Raw genomic sequence first — 21,679 nt, forward strand, 5'->3', positions numbered from 1 at the left:
ATTTCAACGTCGCCACAACAATTTTCTCTGCTATGCTGACTTTCTGTTCTCTGTCCCGTTTACCCACTTGTCAGCAACCGCCATTTTTCAGACACTCACTCCTCAAAAAAATGACATACAGAAGAGAATGTTCTTGTGTGAACCGCTGGCCTCATTTCAGGTGAAGGAACCAGACATTCAGCAATGCTAACTTACTTCTGGGTTTTAGGGCAAATTCCTCTGCTACTCATTTAATTAACTTACACAATGTTTCCTGAAAAAAACAACAGCAAAAAAAAGATGGACCAATAAAAAAGCACTTCATAGATAAAATGACACAACAGCAAATATTCTTAAAAAAGAAAAATCAGCATTTCCTCATATCCAATATTTGAAGGTTCTGTGAAATCTTACAGTGTACAACCTTGATTAGTCTGCTGTTTGTCTCCTGCATGTCTCCATTCTCTTCAAAATAATACAGCCGCGCTATTAACCAAAACCACCCGAAGTGCCCACATCACATCTATCCCGGCACCCCCAAAGTGGTTCAGCAAAAAGTCCAGAATCCAATTCAAAATACTACCTCTAAGGCTCTCAGAAGTCCTGCAGCCCTACTTCACCTCTGGACCGCTCAGATCACTGCACACTCCGCGAATCTAACGCCGGGATCAGACTACACAAATAACCTGCACCATGGTTAACTCTGAGGTACTGATACAGGAAAGATGCGGGCTAGAGTTAATCCTTGGGATTGACAGAGGGTGACTGAGAGAGTTGAGAGAAAAGGAGGAGGAGGAGGAGGTCTCCGATAGGGTGAGGTACTTACGCAAGCCGAGTACAGCAGGTTTCTCCCTCCACGTCTCCCCCGGGGACGTTATCCGTGTTGACCGATTCATTCTCACTAGCCGGCATGCTCACTAAGAAATGACAGAAAAAGAAAGGTAGATTAACAAATTGCATACCTTAACCACACCCCGTACTGTTTTTTTTAACTTTATTGCTGCTTATGTATTTTACAACTGCGCTGCTACAGCGACCAAATACGCCCAGTCCTCTACGAGATGAGCACCTTCACGAGACACAAAGACTCATTCCTTGCATTATCATTTTGATTTCATTTTATATTCAAAATTATATATTTCACAAGGAAAATATTCTTATATGTTACATGGCCAAGGCCCAAACAAGAGCAAATGTCTGATGTGTATTTTGGATTACAGCAATTGTTTTAATTTCGAAGATGTCAAACTCCCTCATTGCTTGTATGGTTTTATTGCGAGTATCGAAGGAGGACCCCAGCGCTGGTTCATTCGCTGCCATTTTTGGACTGAAACCTTTGACTAGATTGGCAAATATGTGGGAACATAAGGATGCCTCTTGTGACTCCACACATTCTTCTTGTTCATCGTGTCTGTCCTTCTGTACGTGCTATTCTGCGCTGTCATTGATTTATTCAGTCCAAAAAAAGCACCAGCATTTCCCCTCCTGGGCTTCTGTAGTGTTGTGGTTGTTTGATGTCTAAGTTGTTTGTTGTTGTTGCTGTTGTTTTTATTAACCCTTCGATGTTACTCTACATCTTCATTTAGTTCGTGCAGATCTATTGGTATTAAAGTAGTCCCTGCCTGTGTTCAACCCACCTCCATCGTGCTGTCCCCCATGTCTGCGTCTCAGTCTTTACCTGTTCACCAATGGTCATCAAACACATACTACCTGCTGCTTTTTTTTTTTTTTTTTTTTTTTTGCTAGCTAATGTCATTCTGGGTTGCATTAATATCAAAGAAACTGAGTGTAACATACGTAAATCTGTAAATATTCCAAATAACTGCACAGGGTGCTAGAATGGTAGTGTATTTCATGTAGCTTTCGCTCTTTAATGCTAATAGCTAATATGAGCTAGCAGGGTGTGTTGCTAAACGTTGCTAAACCTTGGTCCTACACGCAAGCTCTGCCAAACATGCTACTTTGCAACTGAAAACAGAATTTATCTGTTTATGAAGAAATAGAGGGGAGTCAGTAACAATACAAAACCTGGTTTCTCTGATAACCCTCGTTTGGCCTTAGCATGCAAGTGTTACAGAAAGCAAAGAAAACCAAACCTCACTACTGAATCGGTGTCTGAGTTTGTCTTCATTATGTTCCTAGCTTTTCTTCACGCATGTCAAACACCACACTGACAAGTAAAAAAATAACTTGTCCAAGGTGGAATTTGATATTAACTAAATACAAACACAAGCTTGTGATTTTAAAGCTCTACAAACTCAACTTCGCTGTTTAATACTTTCTTTTTGTAAAATCAAATATATCACTCTGGCCATATTTTATGAAATGCCACATTGTTTTTACGGATAAAAACTTCATCCATTTATTGCGGGGAATCTTGAAATATCTGATTCTCTTTATGCTCTACAGGTCTGACAGTTCCACACATCTGCTTAGTTGGTATTAAAACAGCTTAATCATGTAGAAATGATTATATCTTACCCCGGTGTACGCACTAATTAAAATCGCCTGTTGAGAAGTAGGGATTCACACTGTTTCACAAGTATCCTTGAGTCAATAAAAGCTTTTTCTATTTTTGTACTGACTGCCTGAACTAATTATACACCACAATAGTTGACACTATACTAGCAATATTTACTGGTTAGGCATCCTGGGACTGAACCAGTGGGGTGGATTTTCAACTTCTAAGATGAGTTGTTGCTTAACTCCGGGTGAATTAAATCTTAACAAAACCCTATTGTGACTTCATAGCTCACAGAGAGATTAAAAAAACAAAACATGATGTAGATAGTGGGCTTTCGTCTGCAAACATTGCGGGGGATATTGGAAGCTCATTTGTAGCCTAGGGTTGCTTTTTTTTTTTAATTCAGCCTTCTAAACTTTCATCAAGCTGTGAGAGCTTTGGATGGATTTCTGTCAATACAAATTAATTCCTTACTCAAAAGCCTGCTTTGTTTTTAAAGTTACAAGGACGCCGCAAATGTGTCACTTAGTCCTTACTTAAAAACGGCTGTTAGGATTGGTAAAATTGGAGGGATGATTACAGGGAGGATTCAGGTAAAGAAAGGATGAGTGTATGGAGAGGTGGAACAAATAGAGAAGAATTGACTAGAGAATAGTTAAGTGGCATGAGGGGGTAAAGGAAGCTTTGAAGGAGGTACGAACAGAGGCAGTGACTGAGAGAGACAAATGTGGGGATGGCCAGTTGAGAGACTCAGATGAAGTGATACATTGCTTTTTATTGCTTCTGTCAGTCTCGGCTTGCCAGCGGGAATAAGCTGCGCTCCCCTCACTGTCACCTCAAACACTTATTGTAACACCCTCTGGGTACCAGAGTCAGACACTGCATATGAATCTTGATGCTTCTTGTGTTAAAATAAGAAATCCACTGTTTAAAAAAGAAAAAGCCTTTCCTTGCCAAAGGAACCCACCCCCCCCCCCCCACACCCCAAAAAAAACCCCAAACCAGTCTGTTAGAAATTATTTCTCAAAACCAAATGGCTCCTCTTTCATTCCACTTTCAATAGCGTTTCATGCTGATTTGCTTATGGAAAATCTAGAAATACGCAATTGAACAGACAAATTACCCTGAACATATACCGGTACTTTAAGTATGGGCCTTGACGCCTCCAGTGAAAGTGAGTACATCTGCTACTGCTTCTTAACGGCAGAGAGAAGAAAAGCAAGCAAAGTGTCTCTAAGCACGCAGGTGAGCAACGCTCATTAAACCAGTCCTCATTCCCAATCTTGAGAGAAAACCCAACCAAACAGCTTAACCAATAACGTAGAACATTTTGAAACTTTTTGCTGTATATGACGACCCAGTTTACACGGCAGGATTTCCGCGTCACATGGAAAGGTTTTTTTTTTTCTTCTTGTGCCTTTTCAAACTTGGAATTTGTAAAGTGAATTGTGTTTTGGTTTGAATTGCTGTACATGAAATAAATGAATCAATAAACAAACAGTGATGTAGCAATCAGAGGCAACATTTTTAGATATAATTTGCCACTGGAAAGTCAATAATAACGCTTTAACTGTGCATGAGGTTGATAACCTGGAAGATTCCACTGACGTGAGCATGTGTGTTACACCGTCTACCTTCATGTGACACCTGCTGCTAGGCTACTTAGTTAAAGCACTATGGACCCTCTGGTCTCTCCTGAGGCTAAAGCCTTTCAAATATATAACCAGCCTGGTGCTTTCTTCTCTATGGAGCTCTGAACTAGTTTAATTTCTATAGTTAGAGCAAACCCCAAAGACCTGAGATGCAGAGGAGAGGAGGGAAGGAAGGAGGGAAAGGGAAGGGACACTGGACCAACGACTCATTCGTTTCGTTGTCAAAAATAACCAGAATCATAGTATATTGAACTGGAGTCACGATATAATGACAGTATGTGCGCTACTTGTGGCTGTACTCAAATGTTGATTGAAATTTAGTGCATTTTTGGGGGTTTTCATACATACGTGTAGTCAAAATTTAATAAAAGAAACCTCAAACTAACAGAAAATGAAGTTACAGTGTTTAGATCCTTGTCTCAATACCCCAGACTGTCAGGTTTTCAAGCAGTTCTCTCGTATTTTATGCAATTTATGGATTTTGAAATGAAGTATTTTTTTCTTCGTAACTCGGCAACTGCCACATTATGAGGGACCACCTCCAAAAGGCTTTTTTAGCATGTTCACTAATAATGTGACAAATGTCGAATAGCAAGTGTGTAAGAAAAAAAAAAGGGGGGGGGGGAGCTGAGATTCAAAACATAAGCTTATGTTTCTCCTTATCATGACTAAAGTCGGTGCATAGGGATTTTAGGGTGAGGAATCAAGAAAAACAACAAACAGATAACTGTGCCATCACAAATACTACAAACTCTAATTTTCATGTACAATCAGGTAGTTCTATGGGATGACACAGTCTTCTCGTTTTTCCCTTTCAAATATTTCAGGCAGGTGCGAACCGTTTTGTTTCCTAAGAAACTACAGAGGAGAACAGTGGCTGCCTCTTAATACAGTAATATTTGAGATATTTCCGCTGTACTTCAATAAAATGCTAAAGGGTTAATGCAATATTGCTAGCAGCATTGGTTGTATTTGGTAGTTAAGTTCTCCTGCCTTAGCAGAGAGGCAGCCAATGCCCACCTTTCAAGCTCCCGAGAGGACAGAAAAAGATGCGCACTCCAATGCAGGGGAGAGGAGAGTGAGATTAAACTATAGCGAGGGGGTAAATAAGGGAGAAAAAAAAAGGATGCAGATCACTTGCATGTCCAGAATCATATTTCCAAGTAAATCTTTAACTACTGTTGGCCCATGCAGACAGACGCACACGCCTTACGAAGGAAAGCAGCATTTTTCTTCACGGCTCCACGCAGAGACTGAAAACGACGGCTCTTACCTGGGGATAAAGAGCACGGCTCAGCAAGACACACACACACACACACACAAACACACACACACACACACACACACAAGGATATACACATGAGCATGCACTGTCAGCACAAATACAGCGATGTGTACACACACACACACACACACACACACACTGAAAAAACAAACAGGTAATTGCATGTAGTCTACTCAGAGCAGCTGTGATGCAGCTCAGAACCTGTTGCAAAACATTTTTTTGGATTCCTCCGGCAAGCGTGATGCTCCCTCGTTACTGTCATACCTCATTTAATTCCTACAGCTGTTGTACAGATGCATAAACAAAAAAAGCCATAAAAAGCTTTTACCGTTTAGCAAGACCTCCCATCAAATCTCAACTGGAACCTGACATTTCTCTTGTATTAATAAATGCAAACTGGTAAACAGGACAGAAAAAAGAGGGGGAGAGAGAGAAAGAGAGAGAGAGGGAGGGAGGGAGAAAGAAGTCACTATTCAAAAATTCTCCAAATATATGTACTGGTTTCATGCGCTGGCCTTCCTCCTGAAAAACACAACAGCTATTGTTTGTCCTCTTCACTCTGTGGTTTTCACACCAATCACATCTTGGTGAGCATTCATCGGCAGGCTCGACCATAAGTGGAGTCATTCCATTGTACAATTCTGCTCATTTCTTCAGTGATTCACAAGTATGTCATTCTAATAATTACAAGTCACCCAGTGCAGTAGCTGACATTAATACAACAAATACACACACACACACACACAAGCGAACATCAAGTATTCACACACCTGGAAAGACTCATGTACAGTAGGAGATGATCGTACGATGACTAGAAATGGTAGGGCTGAGCAAGTCACGATATATCCTGATCATGATCGATTTAACAGTATCTGCAATAGTAACCTTTGGGGGTTTGATAAAAAATATCAGTATTGGTATGTGTAATGTACTGCAATACTTCTTCTTGCAGTACATTACACATGTCAGTATTGGTATGTGTAATGTACTGCAAGAAGAAGTATTGCGATATATTTCAGGATTTGTTAAAGCTTTGATTAAACAGCAGATGCCAACGAAATATGAAACAAGGCTTTCAAGGTAATATTAAAAGCTTATTAACACACACACACACACACACACACACACACACACACACACACTTCGGGAATATTTACATAGACTTACATTCAATTCCTGGACACCAACCATAACGACTAAACCTAAATCAAACAAAGACTATAGAAATTAGCTTTTTTTATTTTTTATGAAAAACACGCTGCTGGACAATCTTAAAGAAAAGAGACAAAAAAGACACATGAAAGCTATGAGCACACAGGAAGTGATGAGATGAACAAATATGTATGATCATTACTGATAACAAATGGCGAGCGGGAGCCTTTTCGATGCCAAATCCTGGGTATGTTTGACAACAAATAAAGCTCAATCTGATTGACTGGAATTATTTAATGAGTGCAGCCAACATGGAAAAAAAAATGTTTAATGCCAGATCTCACATGGCGTTCACAATGTAACATGCAACAGAATGACAAAGATGTTTTAATACTGATGTAAGGTTTGATTTCTAGGATAGGCTGGTTAATAAAACCACTTAATTTGTCCTGAGAGATTATCTTGAAGATCATCTACTATGAAACTTTGCAAGCATGTGTGATAACAAACCAGTTACACAAACACGTGTCACAAACGCACAAGGCGCGGAGACGCACACATACCATCTTGCGAGTCAGTGGAGTGACTGAACCAGGCAAGCTTACTGGCCTTCTTACCCTGGCGGGCTGGAGACACTCCTACCACAGACAGCAGCGGCAGTGCGCCAAAACAAGATGACAGCATGCAAGAACAAGATGGCAGAAGGTGAGCGCATGCGAGATGCACACACACACACACACACAATATTCATGGCATCATCAAATAAAAGTGCATGTTGGTGCTCCACCATATTGACACTCTCTCAAATCGCATACGAGTTGTTACGCACAACAGCTGACAAAATAAAGTTAATGACCACGAAAAACAACCATACGCGCTCTTTATGTGTGTCTTCATACAAACACATCAATCACACCACACATGTCAACAACTGGCCTCTGTAGTGTGTCATGCAAAGATGGCATGATAGATTGACATATAAAGCTGGATGTGTATGTGTGTGTGTGTGTGTGTGTGTGTGTGTGTGTGTGTGTGTGTGTGTGTGTGGTCACAACTGTGACTTGTTCATGATGTGAAATCCACTTGGTTCTCTGTCCCAGATTCCTCTTTCTCTCTCTCTCTCTCTTTTTATCTGCTCTCAGTCTCCCATCCCTTCTTAGGACATGTGTTTGTGTGTGTGTGTGTGTGTGTGTGCGCGCGCGTGTGTGTGCAGAGTCTATGCAAAATGTCCTGGCAGTGGGGACAAACTGCCCCCATTCATCTTCTGAGAGGAGGATCCATAGAAGTAGAGAGGGAGGGAGGGAGAGGGAGGTAGAGAGAACTTGATATTCACAAACGGAGGGATGATTGATCTTTTTTAAACAGAGCTGTGGATCACAAGTATCGATCATCTGAATCTACGTTGTGTACGTTATTAAAAATTAATGGGCTGAATCTTTCAGCCAAGTCACAGCTGTAATACTGTATGTGTTTGTGTTGTGTTCCTCTGCAGAATATGCTCCCAGTTTCATTTGGAAAAACCTTACAACAAAAACAAAATGATTGAGGATATTCAAGGATCTTTCAAAAATTTGAAGAAATGATCAATTACATTGCTATCAGTCAAAATAATCTTAACTAGATTATTGCTTATTTTATGTCAATTTTGGTAAGTGAATTATCTTCAAAAGTGGAGTGAAATGCAGAGTCTGCATCCCACCACCCATTATGATGGCATGCGAACCAAATAGTTATGGTTTATTTTGTAATATTAGCATATGTGTATTATTAATATCACTAGTTTTAAACATCAATTATCGTCAGTACTTGTATATCTTGACAACCTATGGGCTTAAACACAGATTTTAAATTATTTGGTCAAACAATAATAAGTTGTTCCCATTTGTCAGATCAACAGGGGTGAAAGTGAGTCGGAACGGGGTGGAACTCAGTTCCGGTAAAATATTCACGGCCGGAACGGAGTTCTGTTAAAAAAAGGAGGAGGAGGGAGCTGTCAAAATCCCATATTAAGTAAAGAAAATGACATCTGAAGGCGGTTTCACACTGAACGTGGCAGACGTGAAGCGCTGCGCGGGGTAGGGAGCAAGCAAGCACGCGCAGCGCTACCGAGTTGCTGGGCTTGGTTTGCGCTCATCTGACGTCACAGCGCGCCCACATACTGTACACAATGAATGGACTTGCCCCGCGCCCTTTGGGCACAGAGAACAGTTCCGGCAAGACTTTTAAGCCACTTTCACCCCTGCAGATCAAACCTTGATTGTTCTTGAAAACATACCAAAGCCAACTCGCATTGATGCTATGAAATGTTAATGATTCAGAATGAGACTGAAAGAAGTCGCTGCTGCATCGTCAACAAAAACTGTCGCGAAATATGTTCCTCAACAAGAACCAATTCAATTCGAACAACATCCAAATATGTGATGCACAAAATAACATCTAGCAGCTGTCTTACTGAGAAGTGTTACTCTCTGACAGAACGCCCTCATTTCACGTCAGCATACGTCCAACTATTAATTTAGATGATCGGGGCTGTACAGTACCACGGTGAGATACGACCGCTACATCAATAGTTTAGCCCAGCAGTAGACGGGCAGGCGACTGCTGAGAAACAGCAGGTAGTAAGCTTTTAATAGTGAGCGTTAATACATGCACTGTATAGCTCACTGTACAACACCCAAATGCAACTGGATGCGCTGCCTGACAGTGAGGGTGATTTGCAAACGCCGCATATTTATCTTCTTCTTGTTTATTTCTTGCGCTTATGCAAATTTAAGCTCGACTTCAAAACACCAGTGCATTAAAAACCTATTCGCACCACAGGATTTTCTGATTTGACTCATTTCGCTTTGTGTAGGAACAAATACAAGAGAAACAGGAACATAATTATGATTAGGCTCATTCTCTTGTGTTTTCCCCGGCAATCAACTCAATAGTTTGTTTGTGAATTATAGATAATATAATTGTAGAAAAGGGGCAGGGGGCGCACACTTGTTTAACCGTCCATGAGCCAATAACTCAAGACACTGCTGATGTGTTTTTTTACCCCCGTAGTGATCGGCTGAAAAACGAGTAAATTTGTCATGGATTCGCCACAGGGGAGAGCCAATGTTTTCATGTCAGTTGAGTCATTGCTCATTCGACCACTTTAATTTAGTGAGATTCACTTATTACACTTACTCTTTTACTTCACTAGTGTTCCTCAAAAAGAGGATGAGCCGGTTTGTGTGCAGCTCTGCTTCACCGCTGCAGGTTTTTCTGTAGTCAGACGTGAGAAGACGTCCGATTTGAGCACTACGCCTGAATGAAATACTTTACTGTGGCGTACGTGCTGACCAGTAAATAAACAAAAATAGTGCAGACACACAATCCCTGCATCTCTTTCCAACCATCCATCTTGGGTTCTATTTAATATCACTGAGTTCAAACCTCCAGGCTAAAAGAGGACAATGATGTAGTCTCACCACCCTGGGAAAGGGAGCTTATTCTTAGAGACATGTGTAGAGATTTTCAGAACACAAGCATTCCTATGGGTATATATACCTACAGTACAATTGTGTGTTTGCATAAATTGGTGTGTTTGTTGTGTGATTGCGTGCCCAGAAGCTATTAGCTGCCGTTTGACACATTCAAATAAACAGGTTTTAAATCTCAGGAGGATTCTCAGCCAAAACAAGCAGAATTTTTTATCTCGTGGTCAGTCAGTCGGTCACTTTGTCAGTTGTTCACTCACTGACTATGAGCTTCCAGCCTCAATAAAAAAGTACACAAACCACAAAAAGCAAAAAGCTCCAGATACAAAAACAATCATGCCAACTCTCTTTTTGTTACACCAACCCCCCCCCCCCCAAAACAAAGACTAGAAGAGCCAATGCAACATGCAACAACTCATGAATAACCCGCACACACTGTATACATAGTCATCCTCCAGGAGCGCACTAGTCATCGCTTTACAAAAGGCAAAACACACATGTTGAAACACTCACGGTTTCTGGGTTTGTCATCATCCATGCCCTCCTCTTCATTCTCTGGGTCGATGTCTTCAGCCTGAGTGATCCAGTCTAAGTAGCCCTACATTCACATGAAGATTGGTCAGTGACAGCAACGAAATATTTGATGTGAAATAAAAAATAAAATAGAACCATCTGGCACCTCTTAAAGAATTGAAAGACTGAATGGATGTTTTCGAGGATCATTATTATGAAAATCCCACTTTCACTTATGTATACACATGCATGTATGATGTGTCTACAAACACAAAATAAAAAACCCTGTCACTGTGAGCTTACACTTTTGACTTGTGTTAAATGTGCTGTTCAGATTTGATGCCCCTTAACGCATCACAAGGGGCTTAATTGAAATTGTAACCAGCACTGCATCTTTCGTCATGAATGCCCTCATCCGCAGGGGTGTTTCAAGTTCCTACTGCTGTAGGAGGCAAACTCAGGTTTTGGTAATGAACGCCACATTTCCCGTACACCCTCAGCTGCTGACCGTCACAACACAGTGGGCTTTGTTTAGAAAGAGAGGAGGAGCCTGAATGACCCTTAACTGACTGTGACAAAAGTGGCGGGATTCATGGCCTGCAGAGCTCTAACTAAGGTTTTTTTTTTTTAAAACCATCCATTCATCCATTCATTTTCTTCCGCTTATCCTGTTAAGGGTCGCGGGGGGGGGGGGGGGGGCTGGAGCCTATCCTAGCGGCTTTCAGGCGAAAGGCAGGGTTCACCCTGGACGCCAGTCTATCACAGGGCCAACACATAGAGACAAACAACCATTCACTCTCACAGTCACACCTACAGTCAATTTAGAGTATCAGTCAGCCTCGTCCCCTCTTGATGTCTTTGGACTGTGGGAGGAAGCTGGAGTACCAGAGAGAACCCACACAGGAACAGGGAGAACATGCAGACTCCACACAGAAAGATGCCATGCCTGAGCCAGGAGTGGAACCGAGAACCTTCTTGCCATGAGGCAACAGTGCTATCCACTGCACCACCATGCTGCCCCCCCCCCCTTTTTTATACCATTAATACATACTAGCATTGATAAATACATCACCAAATGGATAATACTGTGGCCTCTTTGAGACTTTATGAACAAAATCTTCCAGTTCTCAATGTGCAGCTTCATGTTCAGTTAGTATTTTCTTATTTTTCTATGTGAGTATCAAAACATACTCCTTACCATTTTGGTTTAGGCATTTCACTCGCCTTAGAAAAGCACCATTTAGTATGTTTCATGTGTTGCAGTGCAGTGTTGTTGGGTTCTCTTTTTTTTATTTGTTTCAAGCAGAATTACTTTTGTAGCTTTGCAAACTGACGGCTTCACATCGTTATTCTAATAATTTCTTCAGTGATTTCTTCACTGAGTCAGGGGGATCTGGGAATCTTAAATTTCCCTTTGTTGATGTGACAGTAATATTGGACCTTGCTGAAATACTCGTTACATTGCAGCCTACCTTGAGATCCTCCTCCAACTGCTGTTTTTCTCTGAGTTTCTGGAAGTCACCACGTGCTTTAGCTTTCTCCCTCTCCTTGGAAAACTCTCTGGGAGGAGAACAAGATGTAGGGATGGGGGGTAGAGGGAGTAATAGAGAGAGAGAGAGGGAGAGAGAGAGAGAGAGAGAGAGAGAGAGAGAGAGAGAGAGAGAGAGAGAGAGAGAGAGAAGGAGGAAAAAAACAATCTGAACATCTCAGCTGAAGGTCTTGCAAAAACAAGAACATCATGCTCCAGTATTGCGATACAACTGTGAAGGATACATTTCCAAAAAAACAAAGAAGACATTTGTTTTGAGGGAAAACCAGTTGGAAGAAGAAAAGTTTTGAAAAAAAGATGTTAGTGTGCAAAATGCAAGATGAGAGCAGAGATCCTGACAGACACACAGGAGCTTTCTAAAAATAAGACTTTTACATGAAGAGAAGTGATGTGATACAATTGGATCCGCTGGAAACCGGTTATTTTTAAGACTTCCATGTACAAAACTATTTTTAAAAATTAGCTATGATGACAATTTCAGCTTGATTCACTCAATCAGATTTGAGACACATGAAAACCACTATTCCTCCTCTACGTACATTATTATATCAGACATTTATTGTAGCTGTTCTATGGCAGCGGGGCCCCGGTTGCTCCCAGAACAAGTACTTCCTGTAGTGTGTTCTAGTTCTAACCCTGCGTTCCCTCCAAGGTGCGATTTGTTTTTGGTTTTTTTTACACCCCCACAGGGAGAGACAAAGAGGGCACTCTACCCCAGCTGTACCACCTCAGCTTGCTCATGTCACTGGAAGAGAAGTGGCTCTGCATGGAGGTCGTCCTGCATCAATGAGCTCTTCACCTTTCATCTGCAAACTCATTCTTTCGGTCACTACCCAGAGTTTCTGGTCACATCAGTCGGAATAAAGACGAACAGGTACACCGAGAGATGCCTCAGCGGCTTCTCTCTCCAGTACACTATAAACACGTCTTATTTACCATAGCTTATGATAATTCCTTAAATATTTAAAATAATATTTTAGGATTGTTTGGACAATCTGATTATGGTAAAATGTCAGGTTAATGCTTTAAAAAGTTGCAATTTAAAAGAGCATAAATGTATATTTGAAGGTCCAACTCTGCCTGCAAACTGGGAATATTTAGAAGAAGAAAAAAGTCAGTTGATGTCATGGTCAGAATAGAGAAGCCGCCGGGATTCCACAAGCTCTTCTTTCATGATGTGCGATGTGCCTTATTTGTGCTCCGCACACTTTCAAATCATGAGTGAACATTTCATTCGGAGCTTTTTAAATATTTTGTAGCATTTATATGTAAATTACGTAATTAACCTTCTCACCTACCACTACCAAAGCCCTTGTGACTGTCCCCACACCTTCAATTCCCACTATCCACTGGTGTCATATAAAACTGTCTAACTACAGTATTGCGTTTTATCACCTTTGTGTGAGTTAAAAAAAATACAACATCCTTCTTTCGCTCCCTCTCTCCTCACCATCTCACACTGTCTTCACCCATGTGTAAATTTACAGTTTTTAGTTTGCATCCTGTATTGGGTCTGAGAGGAAGATCGTCACTCTTTCCGCAATGCCTTCCAAAGCTCCCCTCCTAACCTGGCCCTAACCACATGGATACCATTTGTATCCTCCTTTGAGAGTCACAAAATTCTTTACATTGTCATTGATTCAGAATTTTCACGACCTATATCATAAAAAAACATACGAAATCACATTTAACGCTGTGATGGTGGGGTGAAATGTATTCAAATTATGAAGCAGTACAACAGAAATACTGATAGAAAGTCGATCGTGACCTTTTTTTAAGGACCAACAATAACGAATTCGCAGCAGGAGACAAATGTGTACATCGGAGCGTAAATGAACTGACAAATCCTGCAACGTTTTTTTTTTTTTCCCTAACTGCGAATTTCATTTTCAGAAGTAAGTGATGACTTCCACCACGACAAAAAAAAACACACAAAAAACCCCCCAAACCATCCTCACATCCAGCAAAGCATCTTGATTGGCTTCCTCTTGTTTCTGCGGTGCTGGCTTGTAATATTAACATGTAACTGAGGTGTTAAGAGTTTGTGGTGATTTCAGGTATTTCTGTGTGAAAATTAGATTACCGTTGTAGGTGCGGACACACACACACACACACACACACACACAGATCGATGAGCATCAGGACAAACAGCTATTGTCTTGTTTGTCAGAACGTTAGCAGGAGATCCGATCCTATTGATCTGTTGTTGTGTCTGTGCAATTGTGTAAGAGAGACAATTATCCACTGATACCAGCAAAACTCCCACCTTCCTATGTTCTTCTTATTTTCCTCTTGTCTTCCCTCCCTGTTCTCTATGCCCCCGCCTCTTTCATTATTCCCATTTGCATGTTACATCGAATCCATACAATCACATCAGATGTCTTTGTTGCTCTGTCACTCCACTTCCTGTTTAGCCCTAAGTCATTAAACTAATCCGAGACCCGCACACACACTCGCTATGGAGGAAGCAGTTGCTAAAAGGTCAGGTTGTGTAGTGTTTTGACAGCATCATTAGTCAGAAGCCAGACAAAGAGTCAGAGAGCCAAACCCTCAAAGCTGTTTGGACCAGATAGACCTTTATCATTTTCCCCCACACGGCTGCTGTCAACGTCATTGTGGGTGTCGTGTGTCAGATTCAGGTCAGTCAGTCAGAGTTGGGACACTCGACTCCCTTCAACCCGGTAGCCTTTCCAAGTTGAGCACCATGAGAAGAAAGTAACGGATTTTACACACTTCAGCCAAACATTTTCACACGGCTCCCCCAAAAAATACTTCGACATGGTCACCGGGGGAAATGAGGATCGAATCAGCGACCCTTCGGATGCTAGACGGCCACTCTACCGCCGAGCCATGCCGCCCCCCAAAATCCTTGTCATCGTTAAAATTATGATCATTTTAATAGCCAATGAGCTGGCGGGGCTCAGTTATTATAAATATAGACATGGTTTAGAAGTTAAAATGCAGTTTGGCTGATCTTTTCAGCACCTTTTTTTTTTCTTTTTTTTTACAACTGCCTTTGTTAATAAAATGATTTCTTTTTTCATTTCTGTCGTGATGGATTCATGTTATTTCTTTAGTGAGAGTCATACAGTGCAACATGTTCCCGCAATGTAGTAAATGTGCTTTGGGAATCAGCCTTTATTTACTTCTGAGAAGATGAAAATGTCAACATAAATAGACATTTAATAATTTTGTTTGTTTTTAAGCATTTATTTGTTTGCTCAGCGATTAAGAGGAAGCTTTTTATATATTCCCAAATGATGAAACCCAACTGCAAGCAGCTCACTGTTTGAAAATCTGAAGTCTATTCGGCTGCATCCATTGGGAGTCTGTATGTACTGTATATGGCTAGCTTATGTTTCCCATTAATTTTCAGTGGACGCTAGTGTTTTGTACTATCGTTGCAGTACTGAGAGCTGACCATTTCAGAATTGTAGAAATGAAAGGCCATAAAAGCAGACCAAAAAAAAGCCTAAAAGCTAAAGCAGTAACATTCAAAAGGTCTTAGAGGCAGGATGCCCATCTGTCCTGTACTGACGACAGTTGGATACTCCAAACATACTCACATATACACGCGGTTAATGAGGAAATACTGTCCACAACTTTTCGTCATTTTAAGATTAGAAACAAGAAAGCAGAAAAGAAATAGAAGTCTCCTGAACAAAGACAGAGAGAAAGAATACACACGAGAAAGGGAAGTTAGTCTCAAGTGACCTTTGACCCTGCCCTTACCCGCTCAGTACCCCCAGAACCAAGTTTAGCACAAAGAAGGATCCGATGATGATTAAGGTGACAAAATACACCCATGGCCACCTGTTACCTACTGCATCATTCACCTGGGTGGAAAAGATGAAGGGATAGAGGAGGAGGGGACAGATAGAGTGGATGGAAGGACATAGGGAGGGAAATGGAGGCGAGTGACGAGGGGATTGATGGGAAACCAGGGATGAAAGTGATGAAGGGGCAACAGGGAACATCAGGGAGGGAAGAAGGGAGGGTTAGAAACTTCCCAGATGGAGCTTTCTTCACTTCTGCAGGATCCCTGGTGGAATGAAGGAGCATCTGTACTTGTCAGTGTGTGTCATGAATTTAACCGGTATTGGTTGTGAGGGATGTGAGAGATAGAAGGGATTCCTGTTTGTGTGTGTGTGTAACCAATCTGATTAGATTTCTGTCGAGAGATTAGATGCGGAAAAAATGATTTGAATCCCTTGAAGTTCTCCTAAAAATCAGCTAATTTCAGATTTATTCCCAGCTGAGACACTTGAACAAACTGTGCAACAAGACTCCCGTGGACTGCATATCTCTGCATCCTCATGACAAACTATTCATGTCTCAACTATTTCAAATTAGTTTTACTTTTTTTTTTTTTGCTAAAAAGCCACAAACAATGTACTCTTTATCTTTTTTTATGGATACTCACAGATGTTTTATTATTCACTTTGAATGCAGTTTTGAAATGTAATTGATCATAACAATTGCTGCTCTGGTTGTTACTGCCATTGTAAAGTTTAGCTCAGCTTTTACGAAGGCTTTTTCAATGCAGCCTTCCAATCTAATTTCCATCTTCCCTCATTTCCTCAAGACTCTGTTCTGTCCTCAGAAGAACCTCTTTTCGCCTGTTGTGTTCTCCCTGTTTTGCAATGTTTTTTTTTTTTCCAGTGTTCCACCTCCACGGCTGACCTGAGGGGTAAATTATTTATACCCCAGTGTGTCCCTACCGACCGGGTGGTGCTTGTACTAAAACAGCATGACTTGGCAGAGCTGGCTAAAAACAGCACCCAGCTTGCCCACGCTGGAGTAGCATTTATTGGAGAAGTACACACACAAACACAAACATGAAGAAGCAGATGCGACACACACGTAAGGTATATACGCCAGTCACCAGTAATTATAAATAAACTAGAATGTCACTCGGAACGGCAAACAGAGGTATCTTCTATTATATGCAAATCTACAACCCTTTACATGACTTAATTGATTTCAACAACTATAAGGAAATTGTCAGTTTTTTTTCCTGAAAAGCCTCAGAAGATCCCACGCTTCACCTCTCCATGTGTCGCATGACAACTGGCACGGTAGTTGTTGTGTAAACTTGTTGATTTGCATGCTTCTTTGCAATAGAGTGGCCTGTGTGTAGTGCTTTTTAAAAGAGGACAGAGCCTGGGAGGTTTGTAGTGTGTGTGTGTGTGTGTGTGTGTGTGTGTGTGTGCGGGATGGAGCCCCTTGTGGTCCAGTGACATGAATAGAACAGATAGAAAGCGCTTTTTTGAATGTGTGTATGTGTGTGTTTGAGTGAGTAAGTGCATGTGTGGATTGATTGAGTGGAACAGCTAAGAGAGAGAGAAAGAGAGAGCAGCAGATTTTTTTTGGAGGTTCACTGATCATCAGTTCATCTTTTCCGTTACCGTTGAGGACAAAAGCCTCGACAGCACAACTAGCCACAGCTAGCGCTCCTTTAAATGCTATTGCTGCTATGTTATCTCAAAGAATATGCATATGAATGATAATCAAGGGTGTTAACTACTGTACATGCTGATGTGATTTTTGAAGATTTGCACTTAAAACACAGTGTCTAAAAACTACTGAGTATTCACAATACTGTTTATTTTCCAAAATTTAAAAATTTAAAAGTTTTAAATCTCCAAGTTGCAGATTTGCGTTGTGAAGCTACTTAAAGTGCAAAAAAATGCCAATCTGCTGAAACTGCAAACTAAAGTTGCAAGAGACAAATTAAGATAAAACACATTTAAGTCTTAAAACTTTTTATGTTTTCATAACTGAAATTGGTTAAGAAATGAAATAAATCTGTACCTAAATTATACAAAATTTTCACTGAATATTAAATATAGCAGAACTTGGCTATTGATTCGTGAACTGGACGTATATCTTATATGTACTTTCATATTCAATAAATACATTTGTATATTATACGTATTTACATGAAAGGTGAATTTGTACTGACAATGGTAATAAGAACAAAAAGAATGTTTGAAATATTTTACATCTTTCATTAAGGAAGTGCTTTTATGTTGCCACTTTAAACGTTTTGGTCATGGGAGTCTTGTTGCGTAGTCATTCATCATGAACCGTTTTAGTCACATTACACCCAACACACACACACACACACACACACACACACACACACACACACACACACACACACACACACCCACAACCGTCGCACATGCATGACACAACAGCAGAACCTCTTACCCGCTCAACACCCCCAGAACGAGATTGAGGACGAAAAAGGAGCCGAAGATGACGAGAGAGACAAAATAGACCCATGGCAGCTCATAGCCCATAGCATCCTGCATCTGAGAGAGAGAAGAGAGGGAGAAGAGAAGGATAGGAAGAGAGAGAGAGAGAGAGGGGGGGGATAAGAGGTAGAAATAAAAGAAAGAGGTTAGAGAAAATGGGAACGATCGCAGCAATGGAGGTCAAGGGCAGAATGCGTGTTAGAAGGGGGAAAAAGAAAGAGAGAAGATGATGGAGAGGAAAGAAGAGCAGCGAATGTTAAAAAGAGCAGTCAAAAGACCTGGCAAAGCGAGAGTTGAAGCATTGAGCTTGAGTAAGAGAAACACTTTTGTCTGACTATCGGAGAGCAGGTCTTTGAGGGCCACTGAACAACAGTGAAGTGCTTTTTATTCAACATGGCTGTTTAGACAGTTGCACAAGAAATATTTTCTTGGCGTGACAGATAATGAGCCTTTACAGGAAAAAAAAAACAACAACACTGACTTGTTCCTTCAAGAAATCCTTCCATGTGGTTTTAGTCAGGGTGCTAATATTTTACCACGAACACAGACCACCGTTAGGAGTGATATAAATGAGACGTGATGTATGAGTTCCTCAAGATAAATGAAAATATGTGCAAATTCTCTTGATGGGCTTTTGAAATATTACAATCTGGTTAGATTTGTCAAATGAAAATGTTCACTCCTGCACACTAAGAGATAAAAGTGCAGGAACAGATGCCATTAATCTCCATACTCCTGAAAAGGGAGACAATGAAAACTATGGAAATGTATGACCTAAAACTTAATAGACCATGGAAACCAAATGTTTTTGTTTGTACAGATGTGATGTTGTCTAAATGTGTTTCCATAATCATTTGTACCTCGAACTCCTGATAAATGGGTCCCATTCGCTATCAAGATTGCTGGCTACACTGATGCTCTCTTAATAAATGTGTGTATGAGTGTGTGTGTGTGTCTGTGTGGAGGTTGAAGCAGACAGAGTAGTGGCAGAGGGGAGGGAGGGTCGGGGGTGTAGAGCTTGTAAGCTCTCTGCTACATGCACACAAACACATCTACAAGCACACTCGTTTGTATGTTAAATCACACACACACACACACACACACACACACACACACACACACACACACACAAATCAAATCTGTTACCACATTGACACGACAACAATGCAAAAGTCTTTTCAACATAGGTTGAGATGTGTTTTTCAGTCATTTAATATCAAGTTATTCATTTGAATAATGCAGTTTTTAAGGAATTTTTGCATCCTCAAAAACTCATTTGTAGATGAGATGTTATAAATGTTGCCAATACATGAACAATATTATAAATCAATGGCTTAAAGAGTTTGTTCCTTGTCTGACTAAGCTAGTGCCTCATATTCTACACTCACAACCAACAGGTGGCAGCAAGTTTAAAGTTTTCCTTATAAGAAATAAGGAAATGCAAATTGCTTTAGCATTAGCAAAGGGCTAAACGCTCACTTTACAACTGAAAGAATGAAAAAGCATAACATTTTTTCATTTTGTCAGATGCACTGGGACTCATGCATCATCAGTCGCCGGGAGATGAACTCTGAGTAGTTTTCACACCTATAGTTTGTTTGCTCGGGTCTGAATCAGCTGATGAGTAGGCGGATTCTGTGTTTCCCTCTTGGATTGGTACGGTTTCACGCAGGCAAAATGTCAAGCAAAATGTACCGACAGAAAACACGTGAGAGCCTGTTCATCGGCCATAAATAACTTCACAGCTCCGGGTAACTCCTCAGTTTATGTACGCAGCAAACAGCTAACTGACATCAATTAGAATTGTTTATAGCTCGTGTCATCAGCCAACGCAGCAGGTGACGGTGGCTGGTTTGATCTAAGAATGCACAATGCATCCTTCACTTGGGTCGGATGGAGGTTGGATCATCCTTACAGACCAATAGCATCAGAGTCCCTTTGTAACTGGACAAAGACCCTTAATCTGCATCGGAGTTTGAGTACTGTATTCACACCCGCCCAGATCAACCGCACCAAGAGAGTAAGTGGACCAGGGTTCATTTCAAAAGGACTAAACGTCGTAGGTGTGAAAACTTACTCAGAGATTTGAAAATATGGTCACCGGTTGCTAGCGCTAGCTTGTTCTGGTTAAAATAATCCCCGTTTCATAATTTCATTCATTTGGGTACAAATTAACTATTTCAAACAAAACCCAGAAATTGTACAAATGGATCTGCTACCAGATTTCTGTTTGAATTAGGAAATTATATTAATACAAAAAGGCAGGGTTTTAGTTTTTTTTTGCGTATTCTTCATTTAGATGAAAAGAAGAGACTGTGAGGATTACGGTCACTGTCTTAAAATTGCAGCATGTGTTGAAAGATCAGCAGGGGTTTAAACCAATGCTGACATCGATCTCAAATATAATGATGGAACATGAGGGTTAGAATCTAGGACCATCTGATAAGTGATGACAGCGATTTTGGCAAAGAAGCGATGTTCCAAAAATCTCAATAAACGTACACATCCGTACCACATGAGTGCTCTGACAGTGAAAACTATCCAGTGAGTGCTGTTTCAGGTGGTGTCTCATGAATTTGGATTTGAATTTTCCATTCAACAGATTTGTGATTGATAAAAGTTGATGCGAGGGTGCAGTAATGTCTCTTTTAGAGTGTACGTGTCTGTAACAAGCTGTCCTAACACCACAAGATTTGATCTGAGATTTGCTGCGGGCGGCATTTTAGCTCGCCCTAGCAGATGCACTGCAATCCATGTCGTCATAAATAAACTGAAACACTTTAAGAGGAATGCAGGGAAATCCTTGTGCCTCTCATTTCAGAATTATGTAATTTCATTTCCTCACCAACCGCTTCAGTTTCGTTTAGCCACTTGTTAACAACTGCAGTTTTTTTAAGACACATAATGCTTCAAAATTAATGCGCGTACGGTACTGCTACTGTTTTGTTTGTCATGACTTTAAAAACATTTTCTTAAGCTCTGACTTTATTTCAGACATTAAACCAAAAAATTATTTTAGATTAAGAACGGTTGACTCCTGGGAAGTGTACTGTACCGAGTCCTGGGAACTGTACGATGCAACGCTAAATTAAGGCACATTTTCGAGTTTGATTGAAGCACCTCAAACATCAATCAATGCCACAAACTAATCTGTTTTTGATTGATCTGAGTTTGATTACATGGCTTCATGTATGTTGCGTGTGCATTTTGTCACTTGACACCAGGAGTGTTCCCAACGAATGAACACCTTCAATTCCAGAGCGTGGGCAGTGTATTGTCTGCATCGATTTAGCCTGCAATCCGACCAACACCACAGTTAATGTACATGTTGATACAGATATCTGGAAAAATC

At 40.8% G+C, this 21,679-nt stretch overlaps 1 protein-coding gene across 2 annotated transcripts in view; it reads right to left on the reverse strand.

Moving 5' to 3' along the window:
- The window catches only part of cacna1c (calcium channel, voltage-dependent, L type, alpha 1C subunit), a 191,661-nt gene that overhangs the window by 42,259 nt on the left and 127,723 nt on the right, over positions 1-21,679 (reverse strand). Inside the window, exons 8-13 of one of the 2 annotated variants that reach the window (XM_086202095.1) lie at positions 18,281-18,384; positions 11,988-12,075; positions 10,516-10,600; positions 7,096-7,170; positions 5,300-5,368; positions 806-896 (exon numbers count right to left, since the gene is read on the reverse strand). In XM_086202095.1, coding sequence (XP_086058221.1) covers positions 806-896; positions 5,300-5,368; positions 7,096-7,170; positions 10,516-10,600; positions 11,988-12,075; positions 18,281-18,384 — 512 coding nt within the window. The remainder of the gene's footprint in view (positions 1-805; positions 897-5,299; positions 5,369-7,095; positions 7,171-10,515; positions 10,601-11,987; positions 12,076-18,280; positions 18,385-21,679) is intronic. The other variant, XM_086202096.1, reaches the window with a different exon arrangement.

The sequence above is a fragment of the Aulostomus chinensis genome, chromosome 4, assembly GCF_037954235.1.
Source record: "Aulostomus chinensis isolate RoL2024-O1b breed Wild chromosome 4, RoL_Achi_v1.0, whole genome shotgun sequence".
In the NCBI taxonomy this organism is placed as follows: Eukaryota; Metazoa; Chordata; class Actinopteri; order Syngnathiformes; family Aulostomidae; genus Aulostomus; species Aulostomus chinensis.